General features: G+C 55.3%; 1 protein-coding gene across 2 annotated transcripts; it reads right to left on the bottom strand.

Annotated features, from left to right (window-relative positions):
- Positions 1-5645: 5645 nt before the first annotated feature.
- On the bottom strand, positions 5646-21597 carry LOC101528904 (2'-5'-oligoadenylate synthase 3). 2 transcript variants are annotated; one of them, XM_036496460.2, is made up of 16 exons: positions 21427-21597; positions 20013-20295; positions 18014-18189; positions 16792-17030; positions 15943-16096; positions 15309-15656; positions 13797-14079; positions 12223-12398; positions 11333-11565; positions 10839-10983; positions 9413-9586; positions 7928-8213; positions 7263-7438; positions 6704-6942; positions 5938-6085; positions 5646-5743 (listed from the first exon to the last, which is right to left on the bottom strand). In XM_036496460.2, the coding sequence occupies exons 1-16, from the start codon at positions 21589-21591 to the stop codon at positions 5732-5734; spliced, it is 3237 nt and encodes a 1078-aa protein (XP_036352353.2). In that variant the 5' UTR covers positions 21592-21597; the 3' UTR covers positions 5646-5731. The 2 variants fall into 2 exon arrangements, with proteins under 2 accessions (XP_036352353.2, XP_058512680.1); XM_058656697.1 differs by having other exon boundaries at positions 15949-16096.
- Between the last annotated feature and the right edge of the window lie 4230 nt (positions 21598-25827).

Here is a 25827-nt window from a genome sequence, read left to right as displayed (position 1 = left end):
GAACCAGTGCCCACATGGGATCCCAGTGTGTGCAAAGTGAGGACTTTAGCTGATAGGCTACGGCACCAGGCCCAGCAGATTTTCTTGATGTTGGCTGGTTGGCCATATGCTTGCTTCAAGTTCATTCCTTGGCAGGGGACACAGGATGCCAGGACTGGCTGAGACCCGTCAGGACCCATTTTGGGAACAAGGATAAAGGGAAGACTGACCTGACCATTGGACCGGCAACCATGAGAGCTGGCGCCTGACTCGTCACATAGCTTGGGACGAAACCAATGGATGACGGAAGCTTGCAAAGCCAGCAAGGGTTGGTATGGGTTGGTATGGGCACCTTAGCAGAATCAACTCTCAGCGTTGGGTTGCCTCACAGGCTCCCTGGGGCATGTCACCTGGCCAGGTAAATGGGGTGACCTGGCTGAAGTGCAGGAAGTAGCTGCCGCCAGCTGCTGTCCTCACCGGTGTGACAAGCTGGGCTTGTCCCTGGGCTCCTGGCCTGGGCTCTGGTCAAGCTGCTGACACCTGGCCAGCCATCTGCTGTCCGTCTAGAAGCTGACTCTGCAGGGAAACGGTGCAGGACACGTGGGGAGATGCCTTAAGCATATGGGGTGCAGAGAGAGAGGAGGGGAGGGCTCCAGAGCCCAAACTAACCTCTAGAAAGAGGTCAAGGTCATGTAGACTCACCATGCCTTGGCAGAGCTGTGGTTCCAGTGTCCCCAGCGGCACGTACCCCCAAATTATAGAGGAGGCAGTGGGAACCCCTGGAGACCCCAGTGTCTTTGCCCACTCTGGGCAGCTGTACTCCATCATAATCTTTTTCCAGGTGGCCTTGCTGTGGTCCTTGCACAAGGATGCTTGGCGGCTCTCAAATGCGGCTTGGCAAATGCAGGACCTTGGCTACGGCTGGGCCTGGTGTCTTGTAGCATCCAGAGCCCCTTACTCAGTTTAGTGTTCTGATATTATTCTTGTAGACTCGTTAGGTATATTTTTCCAAGTTCCATTTATTTCTAATTTTTATATTTAACATAGCAACAGACTATTTGCCATATTCATCCCATTAAAGAGGACAGAGGAATTAATTATGTTCACACTGCTGGCTCATCATCACCTCTATTTCCAAAGCTCTTGCATCGTCCCCAACATCAAGCCTGCATGCACTGGGCAGCATCCCCGGTCACCTGCAGCTGCTCTCCACACAAGCTCTGCCCTGTGGCTCCGGCTTCTTCCTGTTAGTAAATGCTTTCTGGCCCATGCTTGTTGTTGCATGCATAGAACTTCTTTTTTAAAATGTCATTACTTCAGAGAGAGAGAGAGAGAATCTTTCATCTGCCGATTCACTCCCCCAAGTGCCTGCAGCAGCCAGGGATGGGCCAGGCAGAAACCCCATTGTTGTTCCTGAGCCGGGGCCGAGTTTGTCCTCCTCTCCCCGATGAACAGCCATGAAGCAGGATGGTGAGGGAACAGGTGGGTTTCAGGCATCTTCCTCCCTGGATCTCAGCTCAACACAAACCTCTGTTCCCTGATCACAGCCTAATAACTTGATCCACGGGTAAGCACTTTCTAGAACTATCCTGCTTCCCACTCAGGCTGATTCTATTCTCTCAAATGCCACAGGAGGGCAGCAAGCATGGGGTGGCAGAGAGCACAAGTGCAGGAGACACTAAGGAAGACAAGGGGGTGGTGCTGAGAGGAGGAGGAGGGCTAAGCAAGGATGAGGAAGAGCAGGCGGTGGCTGTGGGGTGCACCTGCGTCTCCTCCTTTCTGGCCCTGTGGTCTTGGCGAGTCCCTCTACCTCGAGTCACTTGTATGGAGCCACACACTGCACACCGACGATTAACCCTCATAATTTCCCTAGGAAGCGGGTCCTAGGCTTCCCCAGGTACCTTGTTCATCTGCTGGGTCTTTCCGAATGAGATGCCCCAGGCTGGGCAGCTTTGACAACAGACATCCTTTTTCACAGGACTGGAGCCTGGGGGTCCAAGGTCATGGGCTCTCCTGAGCCCCCTTCCCTGGGCTTGTGGGTGCTGTTTTCTTGTGGGATCCCTGTGCACACATTTTCTGTCTACTTTCTCTCCTTACCAGCACATTGGTCACACCAGCTTAGAGACCCTATCCTTTTGAACGCCTTAATCTTAATTGCTTTAATTGCCTTAATTGGTTTAAATGACCTCTGTAAAGGCCCTATCTCCAAACTCAGTAATTTCCTAAGGCACTGGGAGTTACAGCCTTAATATGTAAATGGAGAGGGGGAGGTGCAGGGAGAGAGGGAATGTTTCCAAAGAGAAAGGGCAGGTTAAAGAATGGCAGGCATTTGCCGTAGCCCATCTGGCAATCAGGAGGCCATTTCCACTGAAATCCATCACAATGAAATGCATTTTGAAATTTGACCCTCAGCTGCACTAGCTGAGCATCACGCGTGCTCAATGGCCAAGGTGGTCATTGGCCACCATGTTGGCTGCTACAAATCTAGAACGGTCCCCTCGCTGTGTCTTGTCTGTGCTCTTGGTCAGTGCTGCTTCATGGACAATACTGGCACCCCCACCCCTGGGAAGCTCTGGTCTGCACCCGGAACTCAGGGATGTGCTGTGGGAATCCAAGGAGCCGATTTCCCAGAGAGTCCAGTAACCAAAGAACGTGGCTTTGAGTTCCTGTTGTAACATTAGCTCCCCTACTTGGAGTTTCCTCTACTTGGGGTCTTCCCTGTCTGAGGTCTCCCCTGCCTAAGGTCACCCCTGCCTGGACTAACTGATGAGTCCCCTTTGGCCATCATTGAGAGGTCACTTGATTGTCCATAGATCAGAACCAGCACAGAGACACCTGTCAATTAGCTGCAGATCAGAACTGCGCTTCCTGCAAGCCAACAGCATTTGGAATTGTCTTTCTTTGGAAACGCTCCCAAAGCCAGGAGGCTGGGTTTAACTCAGAGGAGGAGGAGCCTGAGAGAAGGAAAGGAGGCAGTGCTTGGCATGAGAAGCCCCCCACCCTGACTGAAGGGCGTGTGGCGGGGAAGCGTGGGGCAGTGGCTGGGAGCGAGTCTATAGCAGGCCCAGCTTCCTCTGAGATGACAGCTCATCTGGCTGGAGTTTCTTTCTATGAAAATGCGGGTGCAGGAATAGGTGGGAAGGCAGATGAGTCACGCGGAAGAGAGTCCCGAAAGAGACCCAACAGTAGGGAATTGAGCATATGTTAAAGGTAGTACATCTTGCCTGTGGGCAGGTGGGAAGACGTGAAGGCAGCCAGTCAGTCATTTGGAAATAAAATAGAGCTGGGCTTCCATGTGCTTTCTTAAAAAGCTCCAGATGGATAAAAATATGAAAATGTAAGAAGTGAAACAAATAGAGCACTGGAAGTGAGACCTCTCTCAGCATGACTTAGAACTCAAAGAAAAGGACCATTTAATCACTAGAAGGAGGACCCTCAGCAAAGCCGTGGAGAGATTGGCCTTGTGACACAGCTGGCTAATCCACTCCCTGTGACGCTGGCATCTCACAGCGGGGCACTGGCTCAGGTGGTGGCTGTCCTGTTTCCATGTGTTACAGTTCCCTGCTCAAGTGCCTGGGAAGGCAGTGGGAGATGGCCTGAGTAGTTGGGTCTCTGCTGCTCCACCTGGGAGACTTGGACACAGTTCCAGGCTCCTGGCTTTGACCTGACCCAACTCTAGCTGTTGTGTGTCCATTTGGAGAGTAAGCCAGCAGATGGAAGATTCTGCATCCTGCAATCTAGAAATCTGTCCCGTTGCAGGCAAACGGGGCTTTGTAGCAGTGATTACGGGTTCTGAGATGGAGCATTTAGCCTGGATGAACTGGGTGAGTTCACTGCACACCCAAGGACCCCAAGGAAACAGAGGCAGAGCAGCCAGAGGACGTGTGATGATGGGATCAAGAGGGCGGAGCAATGCAAGAATGAGGTCACCAGCTACGGCACGAGGCCAAAAGTCTAATTTTGAGAGAGGAAATTTCATCCACTTGTTTGCTGCCCAGATGTCCACAAAGGCCAGGAGAACTCACACAGGTCATTTCCAGGGGGCAGGAGGCAGGGTTCCATCTAGACCTCCATGTGGGTGGCAGGAACTCAGTGACTTGAGCCCCCACTCTGCCTCCTGCCGTCTGCTTTAGCAGGACACAACCCAGACACCTGAGCCAGCACCTCAGCCAGGAGCCCAAATATCTGCCTTTTATTATTCGAAAAAATGTTTTTGAATGATAGGAAATTTGTCAGTTGAATATAAAGAATTCTCCTATACCAGTGCAAAACATTCAACACACTCGGTTCATTTTCTTTCAAATTTTTTTAAAAATGTATTTTATTTAAAAGGCAGAGTTTCAACCAGAAAGAAGGAGAAAGCAGGAGACAGATCTTTCCGACTGCTGGTTCATTCCCCAAATGGCTGCAAGAATTCCACCTGGAACTCCCATGTGGGTCTGGGGTCCAAGCACTCAGGCCACCGTCTGCTGCCTGCCCAGGTGCAACATCAAGGAGCTAGACCACAAATGGATCAGCTGGGACTTGAACTGGTGCCCCTATGGGCTGCTGGCATCCACAACTGGTACAGTTCTGTCACATTTCACCGAATACAAAGCGAGTACATTCTTATATTGAAATGTCACCAATTGTTTCAATGCTGTTCTCCATAGCATCTACCTCCATCTGGGATCACAATGACATGGAGTTGTTGCTGGTCACAGACACGTCTCTGGGAGCCCCCTCGGAGAAGGGCCAAGGGACAGAGCCCACTGTGTTCGCTCGCCCCTCCTTGGAGTGTCTGCCGATGCCTGTCCAAAGCTCCCGGGGTGCTTTTGATGTCCGTGCTGAACTGAGCAGTGTGGACAGTGCTGTGGGCTTGCATGAGGTCAGGAGTGCTGGCTCTATTTGCCCTGAAGGGCAGAAGGAGACGGGCTGAGCACTACTGGCTGTGCACTGACTCAAGCTTAGGATCCATGGATACAGAATCCTACTGGCAGCATCCAGCATGTGGGGACCCAGGAATAAGTCCACAAGCCAAACTAGGCCTGGGGTCAAGATATGTAAGCAAGAAGAACATGGCAGGAACGGTGAAGACAGGGAGGGAGGGAGAGGCAGGTGTTGGGGTGAGGATCTAGGTAGCAGGCACAGCCCTGCTGCCTGTGTCTGCAGCCAAGCCAGCTGATCCAGGCATGCCCCTCCGGCTAGCCCCTCAGCTGACAGGTCCTGGGGTGCCCAAGACGCACCCTGCAGACTGCTGGGTACCACTTCCTCCCTGCATCCAGGCCAGGCGTTTGTAATCAGTCATTTCACATACTGTCTCATGGCAGACATCACTAGTCGGTTGGGCCATTTTTATCAGCTGAATGTGCACCTGTCAGAATTCTTCATAGTGGTGCAGGTGGTCATTGCAAGTGGAGGGTGCTGGTGTGGATGGACAGGGGCATTCCAGGGAGCTGGGGGCTGTTCTCAGCAAGGAAGAGGAGAGGCAGGTGATGGAGAAGCTGAAAACGCAGGTGAGTATCCAACCACAGGACCTGGGCCTCAGGGTGCAGGCCATGGAGGCTGCTGAGGGTCCCCATAACAGGTGATATTTAAGGCAACTCCATGGGACTGAGGGCCAAGCTGGGTAGTGGAAAGGTCAGATGGAGCAGGACAGCAGCCGCCCCCCCCCCCCATGCACACACATGCACACTGAGGGGCAACCCACGGGCACACTGCACCTTCCCCACCCCAAGGGCCGGTGTCCGTCCAGTGCAATGGCTGACAGTCTTCACACCGCAGGCTGGGAGGAGGAGTCAGAAAACACAGTGATTACTCTCCGACCTTCCTGTAGGAGCTGAGCCCCTTGCACCACCAGAGATAGGAAATGGAGCCTCAGGGGCACTCCTGGAGGGGGCCTGGGCCCCTGCCCACTCACAAGGAGCATGCCCCTCCCCTGCCCACACTGCCCGTTCCTTTCACATCACCATCTCTCACCTTCACTGGCCACGGCTGGATGGGGGTGCCATCCCTGTCCGTACAGCACAGGGAGGACATGCAGTTGGCCGCCTCCTGGGCCAGCAGGTCCCAACGGGCATTTTGGCCCAGGATGCCTGTCGGGTCGGCTGGATCCAGGATGAGGGGCCTGCAATTCACAACCAGGGTCAGTCTCATTCCCAGTAACTTCTGGGCATCTATCTGTTGTTGGCTGAACTATTTTCTCCTCTCACCTAACATCTTACAGGGGCTAAGGGTGGGACTGAGAGAACCCTCGGGGCTCCGGATCCACACTCTACAGTCAGAGAAGAAACTACGGTGGGCCGCTTTGTCCCATGCTGCACCCACACAGACATTTCTAATCCATCACAGCATGGCTGCTCACCATTTCTGCATGCAAAGCAGGCATTGTTAGTCACTCATAGCACTGGTTCCAACAGGCTCTCACACTAACTGATGAGGGTTTTCTTTCCAGCTAAGTGAATCATGACCTTAGAATCCTTTCCAACACAGCCCTGTGGAAAGCTACCAGCCGCTGACTGGAGACACCAGCAGGAATTCACAAAAAGCTTTCCTGTTATCTGGGTACCCGTTTCAGGGGCGGACTACATCACCGGGCCTGTACTTGGAGTCCTGTGCTTGGCCAAGTAACCCTGACTTGCAGGAGTACAGGGACCTGGCAGATCCTGCAGCCCTGGGAAGAGGGCGTGGGCAGGTGGGAGGGACCTCAGGTGGGTGGGGCTGCACGCTGGGGGCAGGCTCGAACCTAGGCTTCTGCAGCTGCAGTTTCAGGAAGTCTCTCACAGTCTGGTCCTCTGTGCTGTAGTACACAGTCCAGTAGATACGCAGCTCGCGGTACCGGGTGACCAGCTCCAGCACGGTGCGGAACCCCTCAGCCATGCTGAACTGCACATCCCGCCCAGCCTGCTCCCAGGCGTACACTGTCAGGAGCTCCAGTGCGTGCTGGGGGGGCAGGGCGCCCTTTCCCTTGAGCATCTTGTCGCACTGAGGGGACCAGGAGAAGGAAGAGGAGGTATTGAACATGCGGGCAATGATAGGGTGTGGTTGGGAGGACCCCTCTCACCTCCTCTAGAATTGGCAGAACAACTTCTACCATGTTCCAGGTGCCTTGCTACACACTGTCCTAGGGTACATGGCTATGTCGCCCCAATTTCCAGGTAAGAAAGCTAAAGTGTTCCAGGCCAGGATAGACCTCTTCCTGCTCCACCAAGCCAGGGTCCAGGCATGTGGTCCAAAGGTGGAGCCCAGGGTCCCTGTGCATGTGTACGTGTGTGGGGAGGGGCAGGGTGGTCCCTGGGCTGCACCTGCCGGTACCAGTGCTTCACCAAGCGGAGGAGGCTCTTGAGCTTGGTGGGCCGGGAGGTGATGAAGTCACGCTGCAGCTCCGTGAAGCAGGTGGAGTACTCGCCCGGTTGGCTGCAGCTGCGGATGAGGTCTGTGTAGACCCTGGAGCTGGGCCTCGAACCGGTGACCATCTGGCCTGTGAAGGGGAGGAGAGAGAGGATCACTGTCACCTCCCTCTTTCCTACAGGGGTCCTGGTGGGGCCAACTACAGAATGACTCCTGGCCCTTTGCACTTAAGGGTGGTGTGCACGCCCGGAAACCCAGAGGATGTTTTCAGGAGGCACGCAGATGTGGCACAAGCAGAAAGAGGTTGATACCTGGTACGCTCAGAGGGCACCGGGCACACAGGAGGTGCCTTCATCGAAGGAGTGAAGGAACAGGTTTGTCTGGGCAGGTGGCCCAGCATGGCAGGATATTGCTGGGACCAGAACCAGAAGCCACTGCCAGTGAGCAAAAGGCACCCTTCTCCCCAGTTACTTGGCGGAAGAGTGGTCCTGCGATCCTACATTCCCACATCTACAATGTCCACCGGGGGAATAGGGGTGGCCCGGCTGTGCCGTGCACAACCACCCCACAGTTTCTGCTCAGACTTGCCCTGCTCGGGACCGGGCTGGGGCTCTCTCACCTAGGGCATCAAAGGCTGGCAGAACGTCGAAGTCCACGCTGTGGTCCAGCATGGTCTTTGACGTCAGCGTGAAGCTCAACACGCGGGGGTTCTCCCATTTGGAAATCTCGAACTTGACCTCAAACTGCTGCTCCTTCTGGCAGGCCTCCAGCTGAGCTCGAATCTCCGAAATGATCTCGGCTCGCATGATCCCCTGCTCGGCGAAATGGCTGAAGCAGCTGAGAAACACCACCAGGTCGGCATCTGAGCGGCCCCGCAGGGCTGTGCCTTTGGCTGAAGAACCACCCTGGAAAGGACACGGCAGGCAGTTTTGAGCCCTGAAGTCACAGCCCCCTGCCTGTGGGCTCTGGATGCCAGAGTTAGCATCCTGCCGTGTGACTTGAGGCAGGTCCTGTCCCATCTCTGGTCTACATCTCTAACGTAGCATGATGATGATGTTGAGGAAGAGGAGGACGCTTTGAACCCCTGGGAAGCACAGAGCTTCCCATCCTGTCATGTACGGAGGCTGGAGGGGGACTTTAGAGTTATCCATTCTTTACTTTTTAGTCTGTGGTTCTCCCAAGCCTGTGTGCACCTGGCAAGCTTTCAATATGACCGAGTGGCTGGCCGCCGCCCCAGTGGCCATGACTGGCTGTTCGCTGGCGTGGGGCTGGCACAGTTGGGTACTTTCTAAGACCCTCTGTGAGTCTTGGGTGAAACTGACGTGGAGGACTGTGAGCCAAGCCCCCTCTCAGGTAACAACCAGGGAGGGGAAGGTGTTTGCCTACAGCCACACAGCCGATGGCAGGCCTGGGTCCCTTCACCTACCAGAGGTTGGTCAAACTTTCACCAGAGCTGCCCTAAGCCTCCCTGGATCTCTCTAGCTGTGGACTGGGATTGGGGCTGGTGCCATGCCCCCTGGGCTCAGCTTCCTGCTTTTCTTGGTGGGAAACCCACTGTACTTCCCCCACACTCTGCCCTGGACATCTGGGAGGGGCATACGCTACCACTTGACTTGGGCATGGCCAATCAAAGGCACTCTTTGGTTCAGGACCAATGAGATTTGGTTCCAAGACTGTTGAGAACAAACAAATTGCTCCTGCTGGAAGCTTGGAGCTTCCCTGGACTACAGGCTGCTAAAAGTTTGTCCAAGCTGAGAACTGCAGAGAGGAGCTGGGTCCTGGTGACCCTGCATGGGCTCCTGGATCCAGCTGTGCTGAAGGCTGATCTAGAATAAGGGTTCCCATGGGTGCCAGCCCACATGTGGCATTGCTGAACCTTCAGTGAGGCATCACTGGTAGCAAACCAGCCCTTAGCAGCTCCCTAGCACCAGGCCCCCTGTCAATCAGCCAGGAGCACACGGTAACCACTTCTCCCTGCCCAGCCTTTTGCCAGCTGTGAGAAGGACCACAGAAGTGGGCCAGACCTCAGCCTGGCCTGGAGATGGGGGGGAGAGGACTGAGTCATGAACCTGCAGGACCGTGCCTGGCAGCAGGGATGCCTCACCTTGACCACCTTGAGCACTTTGGTGGGCGAATTCTGGAAGCAATTTTCCCGCAAGAAGGAGCAGATGACATCGACGGCCTTGTTCACCTGCGCCAGGAACTGGCGGTCGGGCTGCAGGAAGTCACTGATAAACCTGTCCAGGTCCCTGGCTGGGGTCTGGTAAAGCTGAGCTGGCTGCAGGGGCGGGGGGGAAGGGGGGAGAGAGAGAGAGAGAGAGAGAGAGAGAGAGAGAGCGCGCACACCCAGGAGGGGCCAGCTTGAGACTGAACTCCCAGCATTCAGTCAAGCCCTGCCCTGCCCCCGCTGTCCCCCAAGGGCCAGGCTCCCACTGTCATCCCCTTTCCAGCTGGGTGGCAGATCCCAAAGTTGCATCCGAGGGACTGGAGTTGGAGTCCTGATCTCGGCACCAATGCACAGCTTCAGTGTCCCCATTTTTAAACAGCACGAAGAGGTCTTGAGCGTTCAACACTAGTTAGGAGACCCCACTGGGCACACGCCACCAGCATGGGCACCAAAGACGTTGGCTGCATTACACAGGGCCAAGTGATTTTTCTTGAGTGGATTCTCCAAGATGCCAACACTAGGGAAAATTGTGCCAGCTCTCTGTATATCAAGGGCTTAGACTTATGGGGAAGATTGCCAAGAGGGGGTGCCTAGCAGGAAGTCTTGGGGGCACCTGGAAGGTGGTTCTTTATTTGGTTTCTGGTTCTGTCTTTCATGGCTCACCTCCTGTTGTTTTCTCCACACCAGCCACGACCAGACTGGATGCTACTCACTGGGCCACCTGATCCTGAACCATACGTACCGTCCCAACTGTCAACTGACATCAACCTTTCCGTTCCCAAGAAGCTCCTAGCAGGGGCCCGAGCAAATGTAAGGAAAGCAGACGCCTGCCCCACCTGCCCCACCTGCTGCGGAGCTCCGGAACCCTGAACTACAACTTTTCCATGTAAAGTTAAGCTACCTCAGGCATTTCATGGTAGTAACAGCAAATAAACTGGAGCTGCCCATGGCTTAGGTCTCAGGTGGGTCTCCCTAGAAGCAGGGGCCGACGATGCTCAGGTTTGTGAGGAATTGCAGTAGTGCCCACAGGAGAAGGGCAGGAAGGGAAGGGACTGGGGTGGGAAGAGGGGGAAGATGGCGGTGGCTAACGAGGGTGGGAACAAGCTTGGAGAGATTGGGAGCTGAGCTGGAGCAGAGCATGAAGTGTATCCGTCACAGCGCTGGTCCCGCCCCGAGACAACACTGGGTCATCTACATCCCTGGCTGGCCCAGAGCCACCTTTGTGTTTCATGCAGGTCTCTAGAGAAGCCAGCAGCATCCAGTGCTTCCTGCAGCTGGGGATTCAGGCACCAACAGGCAAGTGGCACCCAGGGGAGATGCACCAATAGCTCGCACCACTCCAGGGCTTCTGTTCATCTCTTACCATCACATCCCAGGGCTGCACAGCCGTCCCGTCTCTATTCTTGATGCAGGTGTGCGTCCTCACGGCTGCTGCTTCCTGGGCCAGCAGCTCCCAGCTGCCCTGGGCCACATTCCAGGTAGGGTCAGCAGGGTCCAGGATCAAGGGTCTAGGGGCAGAAGGGTGGGTGGGGCACGTGGGAGTCAGCGAGGAAGCATGGCTGGGGCGGGGGGAGGCAAGGGAGGTGCAGCAGCAAGGAGTGTGAGGGCTAGGAAAGGTCTCAGGACCTCAAAGTCAGCTTGGCCAACTGCAAAAGGGGCCTTTATCAAAGCTATGGCTGGCCCCTTAATTTGAGAGGTGACTTTGTGTTGGGCCAAGATTTCCTTGAAGTCATGCTTCCTCAGCACAGTATTCAAAGGGGGCACAAGAGTGTCCCTTCTGGACATGCTGACTCCAGGGTGATGGGTGGAGGGAAGAGGAGGACAGAGATGAAGACAGGAACAGGAGGTGGTCTGCACCTGGCCTTCCGAAGCTGGCCAAGAAGGTGGGTTTGCACAGCCGGGTCCTCAACGCTATAGTTGACCATCCAGTAGACACACAGCTGCTGATGGCACTGGATGAGCTTCAGGACAGTGCACAGGCCCTCAGCCATGTTGAAACTGTCCTTCCGGCAGCCCTGCTCCCACGCAAAGATGGTCAGGAGCTCCAGGGCATAGGCTGGGGGCAGAGCGGAGTGGTCCTTGGCGGCGACCTGCATCCCCCAAAGCCCAAGTTCAGTGGTGGGGGAGAGGATGGCAGCTAATTGTCTATGGAACTAGGGAGAGGGTGGCAGGTGCAGCAGAGCCACAGAAAGAACAGAAACTTGTAGATGTGCCAGGGGAGGCTTCTATGTCACAGGTCATTGCACTTGGGGGGAGGGTGGTCATGCCAGGTCACAGGATGAGCCAGGGCTCACACTCAGCCCATTCCTCGTGGCTTCCTCTGAGGAGTATATGGGGATGGTTGTACAAGAACAGAGGTGTGCAAGGCACCCCTCTTGGTACTCCGACACCCATCCTTCCAGTTAGCAGTAGCGGGTGTTGTCTGGGCATCAAAACCAGTTGGTATTTGGAGTGGCATCTAGGAAAGGAATTGTGAAGGATACCAAGGTCTGAGCAAAAAGCAGAGAACAGCAAGAGCCAGAGCTTGAGGCTAGGGAAGGGCAGGCCCTTGGCAGTGCAAGGACTTGGACTGGCAGGCGAGAAGGTTCTCTCAGAGGCTTCCTGGGCTGAGCAGGAAATGGGGGCTCCCGTTGGGGGTGGCCAAAAAGAACCATGGGAAGGAGGCATCCAGGTAGGACAGGAGTGAATTGGCAAAGGCAGTTGACGTACAAATAGCTGCTTCCGGGGAGGAACAAGAAGGCTCTGACCTGGCGGTACCAGTGCTTGACCAGCAGGATGAGGTTCTTGAGCTTGACCGGCCGGGTGTTCACGAAGCTCCGACGTAGCTCTGCGAAGCAGGCCGCGTGCTCGCCACCCTGGCAGCCGCTGCGCAGCAGGTCGGTGTAGACCTTGGGCGCGGGTTTGGCACTGGCACTGAGCTGCCCTGGGAAGCGTGACACACATCGAATGTGTGAGTCTGAGGACCCCCACCCCCATTGTCATCCACCCACCATCAATGTGCGATTCAACATTAATTACGTCCTATGGCAACCAGTGACCCACAATAACGCTGATAGACAATCAGAACTACAGTTTGTTAGCATCAAATATGAACTGGCTGCTTTTTTCAACAACAAATTTTCCATCTCGTCCTGAGAAAGCTGCCTCACATGGCGGCCAGGGACGAGCTGGGTTCAGATGCAAGCTGTGTGACTTCGCTTTTCTGGGCATGTGGGTCTCTCCTGTGTAAGCAGACTCACCAGCAGCACCTGCCCATAAGACTGAAATGAAACCCGTGTGCAAAGTGCCAGAACCATGGCCGCCACTGATGTCACCTCCCAGGAGAAAATGCCAGAGCAGAGAAAGGAGGCTGTCATGAGACTGGGCTTTTCCAGGAAAGGTGACTTCTAAAGGTCACTCCATAGCAGAGAGACACTGACCCAAGCGCTCTGGCAGTGGGATGGGGTGCAGGGGCAGAGGGGAGGGAAGTTCTAACCTGTGCCTGGCTGGAACTGGGACCCCAATCCTGCACTGGCTGTGGCTGTGAAGCTGGAACACACGGTGTCTGTGCGCCCAAGAAGATGGGTCTAGGGAGTGACAGCATGAAGCGCCCGGAAAACGAGTAAAAGGCATGGAGCACAGCTCAAAGCAAGACATCGACTGTTCTGAGGCCAATTGCTCCAAACCAGCCTCCAAGGAATAGCCCCAGAAAAAGGACCAAAAGCCCAAGTTCCCTACACACTGTGGAATTTACAACAACAGAAAAGACAAGCTGGAGCTGGCAGAGGGTTAAAGTCCCAGACGCCAGTATCCCATAGCAGAGTCCAGGCTGCTTCACTTCTGATCCAGCTCCCTGCTAATGTGCCTGGGAAAGCAGCGGATCTTGGACCCCTCCTATGTGGGACATCCAGGTGGAGTTCCTGGCTCCTGGCTTCAGCGTGGCCCAGTCCTAGCCAGAGAGGCCATCTGGGGAACGAACCACAGATGGAAAAAAAAAATCTCTTTCCCTCCTTCTCTCTCTGTAGCTCTCCCTTTCAAATTTAGAAAATAAACAGCCTCCAAATAGTAAACACAGAACTATCCAGAATGACAAGGAGAAATGGAAGAATTTCCATAGAGGCAGGAGGCTTCACTGATAGACAAAACAAACACTTAAAAATACATTCCTAAGTCACAGACATCTTGAAGGAAGATAGGATTTGATGGTGATAATTCAGATTTCTCTAAGATTGGTCAAGTACAGGACTGAGGACCACGAAAGGACAAGAAAGGCCCCTGCGTTACGGGCGCCCTGGGTCCCTGAGGTCCCTGTCACTCCCCAGGGCCCAAGCAGGGTTCTTACCCACAGCATCAAAGGTGGGCAGCAGCCTAACATCCACGCAGCTTTCTGGAGCAGTGGACACCAGCTGCAAGCACAGAGCCCTGGAGCTGTTCTGCTGAGAGAAGCGCAGGCTCAGCCTGGGCCCCAGGTCCCCACGCCAGGATTCCAGCTGTGCCCGCATGTCTGCCAGGATGCCAGCACAGCCAGTGCGCTGGTCCTCATAGCCCGAGAGGCAGTTGAGAAAGATGACGAGTTCCACATCACTGTCACCCTTGAGGTCGGTTCCCCGGCCGAATGAGCCGCCCTGTGGAGAGCAGCACAGCTCAGAGAGGGGTCAGCCAAACAAGTTCATCAGTCCATCACCCTCCTAAACACTTACGCTGGGAGCGGGGCCTCAACAGGGCAGCCTGCCAAGGCCCTGCATCCAGGTTGCACCTGCCTGCCCCTGCCTCCTGATGTGGAAAGTCTGGGCGAAGTCAGATGACTGGGTAAGGAAGGGAATGTGGAGTGGCTACCAGGCATTTCAGCCACACACGCATAGCTGTACAGATCAAGGGCCAGAGGCTAACGGGGCTTGCAGGTGCTCTTTGCTGGGCTGTCTGCAATGATCCATCAGTTGCAGGCTCATGGATGGACCCAATAAATATTTACAGAGCACTGACATACTTGTCGCAGGAATCAATCCATGGATGGGCAGAGTCATGTGCTGTGATATACGTGAGTGGATCAAACGTTTCTGCTTACCCTCCAGCTGGGGGAAGGGAGGCAGGGCCAGCCAGAGGGACTGAGAGGGGTTGAGAAAATGCTAAGTGCTCTCAGAAGCAAACAGAGCAGGAAGTAGGGGATGGGTGTGCACTAGCGACTCAACTAGAGCTGGTGGCCTCCGGAGAAGGGTCAGTGCCTGGGGACTGAAGAAGGGGAGAGAGCTGAGCAGGTGGAGAAAGAGAGGTACAGCAGGAGGAAACAGCCAGATAGGAGGCCTGGACTGTGCCAAGCAGCCAGGGGTCAGCGTGCAGGGAAGGTGGCAGGGAGCCCAGGGCCGCGGCGAACTGCACACTGAGAAACCGGGGAGGACTTGGAGCCGAGCAGGAGAGGAATCTGATGATTGTCATAATGGCTTAAAAAAGCCATTAAAAAAAATCCAGGGGCCTCCATACACAGCTGGTTCCAATTTAGGGTGGTTTGATTCTTCCAGTGGTGCCAATGTGGGATGCTCCGTTGAATGTGCAATGAATGACTTGAGCTACTCAGCAGTTTCCTACCAAAGAGCTTGACCGTGCCCAACCACAGGCCAGTCGAGTGGATCTGTGTTCTGAGCACGTTCTCGGAGGGCAAGGCTAAGCCACAGGGTTTAGCAGCTGCGGCGCTTGGAGTGCATTTTCGAGTTCAGATATTTCCCACAGACCATTGGGATGGCGGTTCACCTGTCAGCATCCAGGCAGCAAAGCAGGCGTGCAGCAGCATCCACTCAACCTCACCACTGCCGGTCCTCCTCCCCTCCTACCGCAGGCCCCACACACCTGCTGCCCTCACCTTGCTCACCCTGGAGGCTTTGTGAGCACACTTTTCTCGCAGGCAGCGCAGGATAGAATCAATGGCCTTTTTCACCTGCTCCTGGAACTGCGGGCTTGGCTTCAGGTGCTCCTGGATGAAGCGGTCCAGCTCCTTGGAGGGCACCTGGGACAGATCCCAGGCCAGCCCCGCCGTGGAGCAGTGGGTGGCACCGACTGCCTGTGAGGGGCCTGGAGCTGGGCTGGAGGGCTGCTTGCTTCTTGGCACTGGCTGTACAGCACGGACGCTCTTGCTGACCTCAGGCGTCCCTTGATCAGGGTTGTGTTGGATGGGGTGGCCCAAAGCTGAGCACCTGGCACGCAGAAGGCCCTGGCAGCGGATGGGAGCTACTGTGTCACCTGGCTTCCACATCTGCCCAGGCTCAGCCCAGCACTCCCCTTCGTACAAGGAAGTAAGTGAGGCTAGAGATGGGGTTGGGAGAGCCATGGTTGGCCCCTAGAGGGTACCTGTGTGTGGACCACAGAAAGGTGCCTTTCTAGGGGTATATAGAAACTTCTGGAAAATGCAGGTGCTCTGTCCCCTGGGTCAGCTGGTGCTGACCCACCCCCCACTGTTCAAGTCCACTAAGCATCGCAGAGGCCCTGCCCCCACTCACCGGCACCTCCCAGGGCTGCACAGGGTCTCCATTCCTCTGCAAAAAGCATGGGTGGTGACAGCCGGACTCCGCCTCCCGGGCCAACATGTCCCAGCGCCAGGTGGTCCCACTGCCCAAATCCCACGTGGGGTCGGCTGGGTCTAGGATGACAGGCCTGCAAGCACAGAGACATAGGGGGTTCTGCTTGGTAGGAGGGTCAGATCAGGGGGTGCCAGGGGGCGGGCAGGTTGGCCTGCTTCTAAGCCCGACTCTGTGGCTTCTGAGCGGCGCCCTGGGGGAACGCCTGCCTAAACAACAATGCCTGTTGTGACCGGCTGTGCCTCAGTAGTTCACGTGGAGCTGTGGTCTCGATCCTGACACACAAGATGCTAGGATTGTCTGCTGGAGACTCAGGTCACACCCAGGGATTTAGCAGTGTCATTCCTAATAATATCAGGGCACTTGGAAAGCCGCATGGAATATGAGTTAAAAGATGAGTTTGTGGGGCTGGCGCTGTGGCACAGCAGGCAAAAGCCACTGTCTGTGGAGCCAACATCTCTATGGGAGCTGGTGTGAAAGGTGGAGGCTCCACTTCTGATCTAGCTCCCTGCTAATGTGCCCGGGACCCAAATGGGATGTCATTGTCACAGGTGGTGGTTTAACTTGCCATACCACAATGCCAGCCCCACTTCAGTGTGTTTTGGAGGAATCTTGCAGGTGACTATTCTACCATGGGTCTGGGCTATACTGTAGGAATCAGAAGATGTGCACACTTTGCCCCTCCCCCCACCTGCGCCCTGGGCCAGTAGGAATGAGGTCTCTGTCTCCAGGTCCAAAGGCAGCGGCGCAGGTTGGGGCTTCAGTAGGTACCTGGGCCTCTTCAGCTGTCTCTGCACGAACTGTGCCACTGCAGGGTCCTCCAAGTCGTAGCTGACCGTCCAGAAGACACACAACTGCCGGTAGTGCTGCAGTAGGCCCAGCACGGTGCGCAGGCCCTGGGCCAGGCTGAAGGAGTTCTGCCTGCAGCCCTGCTCCCAGGCGAAGATGGTCAGCAGCTCCAGGGCGTAGGCCGGGGGCAGCGGAGCCCCCCCTGCCATTTGGGGGAACACCTGGGAAAAGGCGGGGCCTGAGGTCAGAGGGGGACGGGGCAGGAAGTTGGGGAGCTCCCTGAGGCCTCGGGGGATGGTTGGGGCTGGGGCGGGCCGGGCATCCCACAAGTTGAGCCTGTATAGGCACTCAAGGTGCCCAGGGTGCCTGGCCTTTCTTCCCTGCAGGGACTCACTTGAGGGGACTCATGAACGGAATCAAGTTTCCACCTGCAGAGGCGGAAGTGTCTTGGCCCGTCCTTCCTGTCCCTCTGGCCCCAGCATCCCAACACGATGTTCCTCTCTGTACCCTCTCCTGGAGGTGTCTATGTACCAGGAGGGACTGACTCACACCTCGGCAAGCAACTCAGGTCTTGGGGCAGGTGGGCAGCTAGGACGTGGACATGTCCCCCTCCCTGATGGCAAGCCCACAGGCTGGAGCTGGCCAGTAGCTCCGAAGAAGATGGAGAATTTCCAGCACCCAGGTAGGTTGTTCCATAATTAGTCTTTTTATTGTTGTTGTGCATTATTTATGTATTTAAAAGGCAGCTTGAGAGGGACATGAAAGAGAGAGACCTTCCATCTGCTGGTTTATTCCCCCCAAAATCCCCCACAGCTGGAGATGGGCCAGCCTGGAGCCAGGGGTTTAGAATTCAGTCCAAGTCTCCCATGTGGGCCTCAATGATCCAAGCACCAGATCCACCGCCTCCTGCCTCCTGACACGCCCTAGCAAGGAGCACAACGACTGAGACAAAGCCGTAGTGTGAAGCACAGACCTGGGAACATATTTGCACTCTATGCACTAAATAGGAATCGGCACCCATAATAAGTAAAGTGCTACAACAAATCAACAAGAAAAACAGATAACATCAAAGAAAATGACTGACCAAGGACACGAACGGGTAACCCCAGGATGGGAATGTGAATGGCCACTAAAGACAAGGAGCTATTCTTACTGTTCTATGCTGTAGTGTGTCTCAAGCCACGTGCCCCCAGTGGCACCTTACCTGGTGGTACCAGTGCTTGACCAGCAGGATGAGGTTCTTGAGCTTGACCGGCCGGGTGTTCACGAAGCTCCGACGTAGCTCTGCGAAGCAGGCCGCATGCTCGCCACCCTGGCAGCCACTGTGGAGCAGGTCGGTGTAGACCTTGGGTGCGGGTTTGGAACCAGCACTGAGCTGCCCTGGGTGGGAAGAGCGCTGTGTGGGGGAGGGCACTGAGGAGGCAGGGTGCGGGGTAGCATTGGTGCTGAGCTCAGCTCAGGGCTCTTGGAGAGAAGGGGCAGAATCTGGGGGTCAGTGCTGAGAGGGGAGGGCCTGGAACTTTCCAGGGGGCAGCCAGGAACAGCGGCTCTGCTGAAGCCAGTGGGGATATGATGGGTGTCTCTTGCTCCTAAGGCCCAGGAGTCCTGGACACAGAGCCATCAGGTCTTGAGGGCTAAATGGGAAGTCCCTGGTGACTCAGAGACACTCTGACCTTCTCCCAGGCTCTGCAGGGTGGCAGGGGCACACTGCTCTGTAGGCCTTAGGGTGCAGGTGCCATCAGGAACATGATGCTGGAGAGACACAAGGCCGGCTGGCCTGACCCCTGGCTGTGAGCTGAACGTCCTTGGAGCACTGGCTACACTGGCAAGACATCATGCCGAGTGTCTGAATACGGCTCCCCCCGTTGCATTTCCACCATCACTCCATGAGGCACACATAATTCTTTGTCCCACTGTTCAGTTAAGCAGGTGGAAGCACAGCAAAATTCCACGCTTTGCCACACAGTTTCATAACCAGCAAGTGCCGGCGGCAGAGTAGGTTTTCATAGCCCCGTGGGCAGTGGGTACCTTTCCCGGTATCGTGCCCCAGGATGTGATTTTGGGAAAAGTTAACACTCCCCAAAAGACCCTGGGTGGCTACCACCCCAAACTGGCTATGTGGCCCCATACGTCTCTGTGCTTGCCCCATCACAGCTTTTTTGGGGAGAATCAATGAAAAAAAAATGCCATGTTCCTGGTGGAGTTGAGCATGTCCTAAGTCCTTGCTGAGCAGGTGGGATCTGAGAAGTTTTGGAACTTCTGAAACTTTCTCAGCACCTGCTCAGACGTGGCATCAGGTGGAAAACTCCACACGGTGAAACTGTGCTTCATACACAAAACTATTTAGCATGCAGGATAATCAGATCACCTCCAGGCTCCATGTCTAGAAGTGTAGAGGAAGCTTAAGTAACTTTCTGTTTAGACTTGGTCCGATTGCCACGCTCTGCCTCCCGCTGCAGCTCCTGAGCACGCGGGGAAGCAGCAGGTGATGGCTCCAGCACTTTGGTCCCTGTCGCCCACAGAGGAGACCCCGACTCAGTTCTGGGCTCTTGGCCTGGTCCAGCCCCACCATTGCAGGAATTTTGAAACTGAACAAGAAGAGACTTGGGGAAATCTCCCCTTACTGTCTTTCAGATAAATCATCAACTGCAAAATGGAAACACTGTAAATAGCAGTGAGCATGCAAATAACCCTTCTCCTGCATTAGATATGCTAACAAACTTGTTCCTCATAGTAGTGCATTTAATTCTTGCCCTATGAGATAACTTACTATCATGTTCACTGTCTCTACCGGCCGTTTACATATGTCATCGCATTAAATTAAGCAGAGACATATTACCAAAGAGCATGCAAAAGTTCTCTTGGCATTAGGAGATAAAAAAAATACAAGGTTTTGCTGGATTCTGCCTCTGTCCTGGGATCCTAGCTGCTGGCCATGAACGTTCACTTTGTCCCTGATAGAAAGGCCAGTGGGACCACCCAGCAGTGGCTGAAGGAAGACATGAGATGTTGGGTGAGGGTCACGCAACAGCATCAGGACCACAAACCCAGCAGGAACTTCCCAGATGCCATCTGGTCCAAGCCCAGCACATAGCATCAAGACCCCAAAGCCCAGCGAGGGCTGGGGGACGCTTATTGAATAACAACTGGAATCGGAAGCCCCGTCCCACTTCTGACCCTGGGCTGGGTTGGGAATCCCTAACCTAGTGCGTCATAGGCAGGCACCAGGCTGACATCCATCCAGTTTTCCAGGTCGGTAGAGGATAGCCGGAAGCGCAGGACTCCGGACCCATCTCGCGTGGGGGTCTCAAGCCTCAGGCCCTGGCCTGGGTCCTGCCTCCATTGAGTCAGCAGCACCTCCAGCTCCCCGAGCACCTTGGCACCATGGGCCCTCTGGTCTTGGTAGCTCTTGAAGCAGTCAAGGAAGATGACAAGTTCAGAGTCGCAGCCACCCCTGAGAGCGGTGCCCCGGCCGTAGGAACCTCCCTGGGAAGAGAAAACAACAACTTAGTATTCTTTGTCCTATGTGCACGGCCCGAGTGGGCTGCTGGGCAACTGGAGTGAGGCGTCTGGGCTGCGTGGAGACTGTAGCCACACAACAATGTGGGCTCAGGACAGCCGGTCTAAGTGTCCAAGACGGGGGATCTTCCGTAAACCCAGGCCTTAGGAAAAGTGGACAGTTAACCTTGAACTCAAGCTGTAGGATCATAGATGCTCTGGGTTACAGAGCCTGTGTCCCCGACTTTTGCAGCGATGAGGGTCCCTCTGCCCAGGGAGTCCGTCTGCCAGGTGCCCAGCTTGAAGGTTTCAGAAAGGAATTCCCCAGCAGCGGGGCAGCCTAGGGTGTCTGCCACCTGCCACTTGCTTCTGGCCTTGGTCAGAGATGAGGAGTGGCTGAGTGAGCTACACAGTGTTAAGCCAGGAACAGTGTCTTCTGGGAGCCTCTTTCCTCTCAAACTGGGACACCCCTAATGCCCCCAGGTGATGGTGCCAGGCCCTTTGCTCCCAGCTCCCCTGCCCCCCATTCCTCCCCAGAGAAGCCTCAACCCTCCACCCATCTCCTGTTTCCTCCATCCGCCCCTGGGACCCCTGGACTCAGCCCAAGCCCACCCTACAGTGCTTGAATGACACAATGGGGACCCGCATCAGAGACTGAACTCTGCCTGGCCTCTATGTTCCCATTCAGAAAATGGGTGCTACCCTCACACAATGTAAAGATTAAATGAGTTACCAGCCATTTAACGAGCCAACAGCTACTGCCAGTTTTCACCTCCCAATAATCTGGTATGTTATGACCACAAGAGAAGAATGATGACCTAGTGCCCGGCAGAGTGAGAGATCAGTTTGGGTGAGAGGCGGAGCCCAGCAGTGAAGGGATGAGAACAGGTGCGGACCTCAGACTCCCTGCGTGTGAACCTCGGTGAGCTGCCTGCAAGGTTCAGACGTGCTTTAAGTTCCCTAGGGGTCAAGGCCAGCTGCTGTGAGAGCAAGCGGGGCTGGCAGGGGCGGCGTGGGTCCGAGACACCCAGGGGGTAGCACGGAGGATGCTAAGGGACCCCCGCCCCGCGCCCAGGATGGCGCTACTGGCAGAAGCCCTCTCCCAGTTCCCGCTCTCACCTGAACTGTTTTCCGTACCCGCAGGGATGGAGGCCCCCGCTCCCGCAGGGTTGCTGCGAGGTTGCCTAGGGCACGCCGTGCCAGGCCCGTGAAGTTGCTCTGCGGCTGCAGGCTGCGCACCACCAGCTGGTCCAGCTCGGCGGCCGGGGTGCGGTACACGTCCATGGCTATGGGTGCCTGCTTGTAGCGCTAGCGCCTCGGGCACCAGATACTGGGGCGTGGGCAGCGCCCGGGTTTTCTGCTTTGTCCACTTTCGGTTTCGTTTCTCATTCATCTCTTTTCCTCTTTCTCCTCCCCTTTTACCTCCTTTCATTCTCCCTCCTCCTACCCTCTCAGCCCCAGCTCACTGGAATACAGCACGCCCAGACAGGGTGGGGCCACACAGCTATCGCAGCCTGAGCTGCCCAGGGCGGCCTCAGGGGCGAGGGGGTCGCGGAGAGAATTGCGTGAGCCGAGCCCCTCTCCCGTCCTTGCTGAAGAGTGCAGGCCCAGTCTTAGGGTGTACCTGGGCATGCTGTCTGCTCTCCTGCAGTGAGTCGTCTGTCCAACCCCCCGGCAATCGGGTAGCAGGGGCTGGGACTAAACGAACGGAGGGAGGCTACCAGGTGGAGGAGAGAGCTGGAATCCAGCCCAACTCCCAGCCCTGCCTGCTACAGAGCCAACTCCGTCTCCATAGTTTGTGCACTGGATGCAATTCCAATACAAATTCCAGTCGTTCCCATAACACTGACAACAGCCAGGGCTGGACCACACCAAAGTCCAGAGCCTGGAATCCACTCTGGCTCTTCCAGGTGGGTGGCAGGGACCCAAACACCTGGGTCAGCATCACTGCCTCCTGGGATATGGATTCGCAGGAAATTGGGATGGGCATCTAAGCCAGGACTCCAGCCTGACACTCCAGGAGGGTCTGTGGGCGTCCCAGGCATCTCCATCGTTAGGTTAAACACTCCCTGTAAAAAGCTGGTTTCTGGGTTAGCTGCTGTACAAGGGTTGAGCTGTGACCTTCCGGCTTGGCCATGAATCCAGCATCTTCCTGATCTACAGGTCACATGGGGGGCACCTTTCCCTCAGGACAGACAGGGAATAAGTGTACCCTGAGGTCCTGTTGAAAGGAACATAGTTGAGACTGGCACCATGGCTCAACTGGCTAATCCTTCCCTTGCAAGCACAGGTAAGTATCCCAAATGGGCACTGATTCATGTCCCGGCTGTTCTTCTTCCCATCCAGCTCCCTGCTTGTGGCCTGGGAAAGCAGCAGTGGATGACCCAAGGCCTGGGGACCCTACACCCCCGGGGGAGACTCAGAAGAAGCTCCTGGCACCTGGCTTCAGATCAGCTCTGTTCCGGCCATTGTGGCCATTTGGATCACAACAGACCCTGCTGCACAAACCTTCATCTCCCATCTCAGACGTCTAGAAAGAAGAGACAGGAACATTTACTAATGCTGCTTGGATCCCCCCGAAACAGGTAATGGGATACCCCAAAACAGGTGTCCAGCATGAAGTGGAAAGTGGGCAAGCCCTGCCAGAGATGTGAGTTCAGACAAAGGGGCACTTGCAGCCCAGCATGCTGGAACCCAGGCAGTCTGCTCTGGGAGATGGCCGACTCAAGTAGCAGCCTGACATCGGTTTACACCTGCCTCTCTGCCGACTCCATGAAGAGCCCTCCCATTGCCTTAGCTTGTTAAATTCCCTCTGTGGCTGTGAAAGCCAGCAGCTTGCTTCCCCCAACACCCCACCAGAGCTTAGATAAGTGACATGTCCATAGTCATGACAACTGGGACCATCTGGAAGCAGCAGCCTGACTCTAGAGTCCTCGGGCTGTGACCTGAGGGCTGGCTGGTTCGGAGGAGGGGCACTCCTGCCCACTGCACATTGCAGCTCACAGACGGGAGTGGGTGTGGCAGGGGGAGGGGAGGAAGGGGTCCCTGACTCAGGGTGACCAGGCTACAGGTGGGTGACTATTCTCACCACTCGCTGACACACACCAGCTGTGGGACCCCAGTGGAGAGTGAGGTGGTTGGAGTCCTCCCCACTAACCTGTGTGCTCCAAGTTCTCTCTCTTCCTGCTTCTGGAACCACCCTGACTTCCTCTATAAGTCCCGCCTCATCTGAGCAGTTTTCTCGAGTTTCGTTTCTTCAGCAGGCAGGAGCCCAGAATAGATGGAGCTGAAATTTGGTGGGGGAGGACTCAGAAACTCAGATGCTTCCATTTTACTTACTTCAGAGAGAGGGAGAGTTCATTTGCTGGTTCTCTCTCTGAATGCCCGCACATGCTTGTTGGCACTGGTGAAGGCCAACACGGGGAGCCTGGAACCTAATCCAGATATCCCCCAGGGGAGGAAAGGTCAACTGCTTGGGCTGCTATTTTCTGCCTCCCGGGGCCTGCCTGAGCAGGGAGCTGGAATCGGGCAGCGGGCACAGGGCTGGGACTCAAATCCAGACACTGAGATAAGGGGATGCAGGTGCCTCCATCTGGCATCTTAGCCACTGGGTCAACAGCCTGTCTCTGGTTGCCCGTTTTGATCTCTGGTTCTTGCCAAGGGATGCATGGACTTGAGCGAAGCACAACAGTCAACCGGTGCACCAATAGGGAAGCAGGGTGCTATTCAGCTAGAAAGATTCTGCCCAGTAGAAGGAATGGCCAACAGAGGGAAAAGGCAGTGGTAGAAAGGAGAACGTATTTGCAAGCTGTTCATCTGACAAGAGGATAATCTCCAAAACATACAGGAGACCCCGGACAAGTAGGCTGGGGGCTCAAGCATGGACTTCTGCCAAGAACAGACACAAATGGCCAACCCGTACATGAAGAGGTGCTGAGTTCTCCTTGACCTCAGGATGTGGAGAGCATCCCTTGTGGACACAGGGCCAGCACGGTGGTGCAGCGGGTTAAGCTGCTGCCTGTCATGCTGGCATCTCATACTGGAATGCCTGTTGGAGTTCCGAGCACTCTGCCTCTGATCCAGCTCCCTGCTCACGTGCCCAGGGAAGCAGCAGCAGAGGGTCCAGGCACTTGGGCTGTGGGATAGAGTTGGTGGCTCCTCGCTTTTGGCCTGGCTCAGCCCTACTGGCAGCCATTTGGAGCGTGACTCAGTGGATGGAGGACCTGCTTCTCTCTCTCTGCCTCTCTTCTCTGCCCCTGACACTCAGTCTTTCAAGAAGATAAGTCTTTGAGAAAGAGTTATGGCCGCCTGCAGTTGTGCAGTTGGAACACAGATCCCCTGGAATACTGCAGCAGGCCTGTGTCACTTACAGAGAAAGAGAGAGAGAGAGAGAGAGAGACCCTTGGCAAAACAGTCCTGGATGAAGCTGATCGTGTCATCAGTGGGTTGGGTGGCACCTTGATTAATTGCTAATTAATTGCTAATTCAATGAATACACTGTTGATTTGGTGCATTGTAGCACTGTCTCCAAATAGGAGGCGCTCAAGTGGGTTATCCATGTGGAAAATGCAACATAGCCGCTATACAGACTTCCCTGTCCGGGTGGAGTGTGCAAGGGTGAACCCTGTGGCAACTTGACTGGGCTGGTGAGTCATGCCTGCACATAGATGGGGTTTGCAGCTGTCTGGGAGAGATGGGCGTGGCCATTAGAGACTGTGTCATCCTGCCTGTTGAGGGCACAGGTGTGAATAGGAACTCCAAGTGTGGGCCACTTGCTCCGGGGTTGGTCTGGAACATTTGTCTTTACTGCCTTAGGAATTTGGTGCTTCTGGCTCTTGCAGAAGCTCTCAGTACATGAGGAGGCATGAAGACCGTGTGATCCAGAGGGATGGGGCTTAGGGTTCAAGTCCAGCTGACCCTGAACAAGTGCTCTGACCTCTTAGAACCTCGGGACCCCAAGTGTATCAGCAGAAGGACAAGAAAACACACCTCACAGGGATGTGGGAATTACATGGAGGAGCAGTCATGTGGATGAACTAAAAACTGCCTGCCAGGAGTTTCCTCCCTGGGTGGTAGGGGCCCAAGCACTTGGGCCATCATCCACAGTCTTTCCAGGCCCATTTGCAGTGGGAGCTGGACCAGAAGTAGAGCAACCAGGACTCAAACTGGCTGTCATTGGGTACCAGCATTCCAAGTGGAGGCTTAACATGCTAAGCCACCATGCTGGCTCTAGTGCTAGGATTTTTCTGGAGATATGGACAAAGAATGGCCGAAGGCTGCTCATCTTAGGATTAGTAGCGGCTAGAAAAGTGGAAGGGTCCTAAGCTATCACATTTCATGCAAGGCGGTGGTTATCTGCTCTGTCCATTGCCATGTTCCCAGTAGCCAGAAGCATGGACGTCACAGAGCAGGTGCTCAATGGCATTGATGCATTGATGAAAAAGCGCGCGCACACACACACACACACACATCTGTGCTTCCTGCCTCTTTGCCTTGACATTCATAAGCACCTGACACATG

This window comes from Ochotona princeps, chromosome 29 (assembly GCF_030435755.1).
Source record: "Ochotona princeps isolate mOchPri1 chromosome 29, mOchPri1.hap1, whole genome shotgun sequence".
NCBI lineage: Eukaryota > Metazoa > Chordata > Mammalia > Lagomorpha > Ochotonidae > Ochotona > Ochotona princeps.
The sequence above is the reverse complement of the archived record's forward strand: the minus strand, read 5'-3'. Positions and strand labels throughout refer to the sequence as shown.

What these genes read in the sequence shown, in the direction of transcription:
- LOC101528904 (XM_036496460.2), bottom strand. Translation starts at nt 21,591, where the DNA reads ATGGACGTGTACCGCACCCCGGCCGCCGAGCTGGACCAGCTGGTGGTG. An exon ending in TGCAGCCCTGGGATGTGATG is followed by an intron (nt 9,587 to 10,838) that starts GTAAGAGATGAA and finishes CCGCCCCTGCAG; the next exon opens with CCAGCTCAGCTTTACCAGAC. An exon ending in TGAAGCACTGGTACCGGCAG is followed by an intron (nt 6,943 to 7,262) that starts GTGCAGCCCAGG and finishes TGGTCCCCTCAG; the next exon opens with TGCGACAAGATGCTCAAGGG.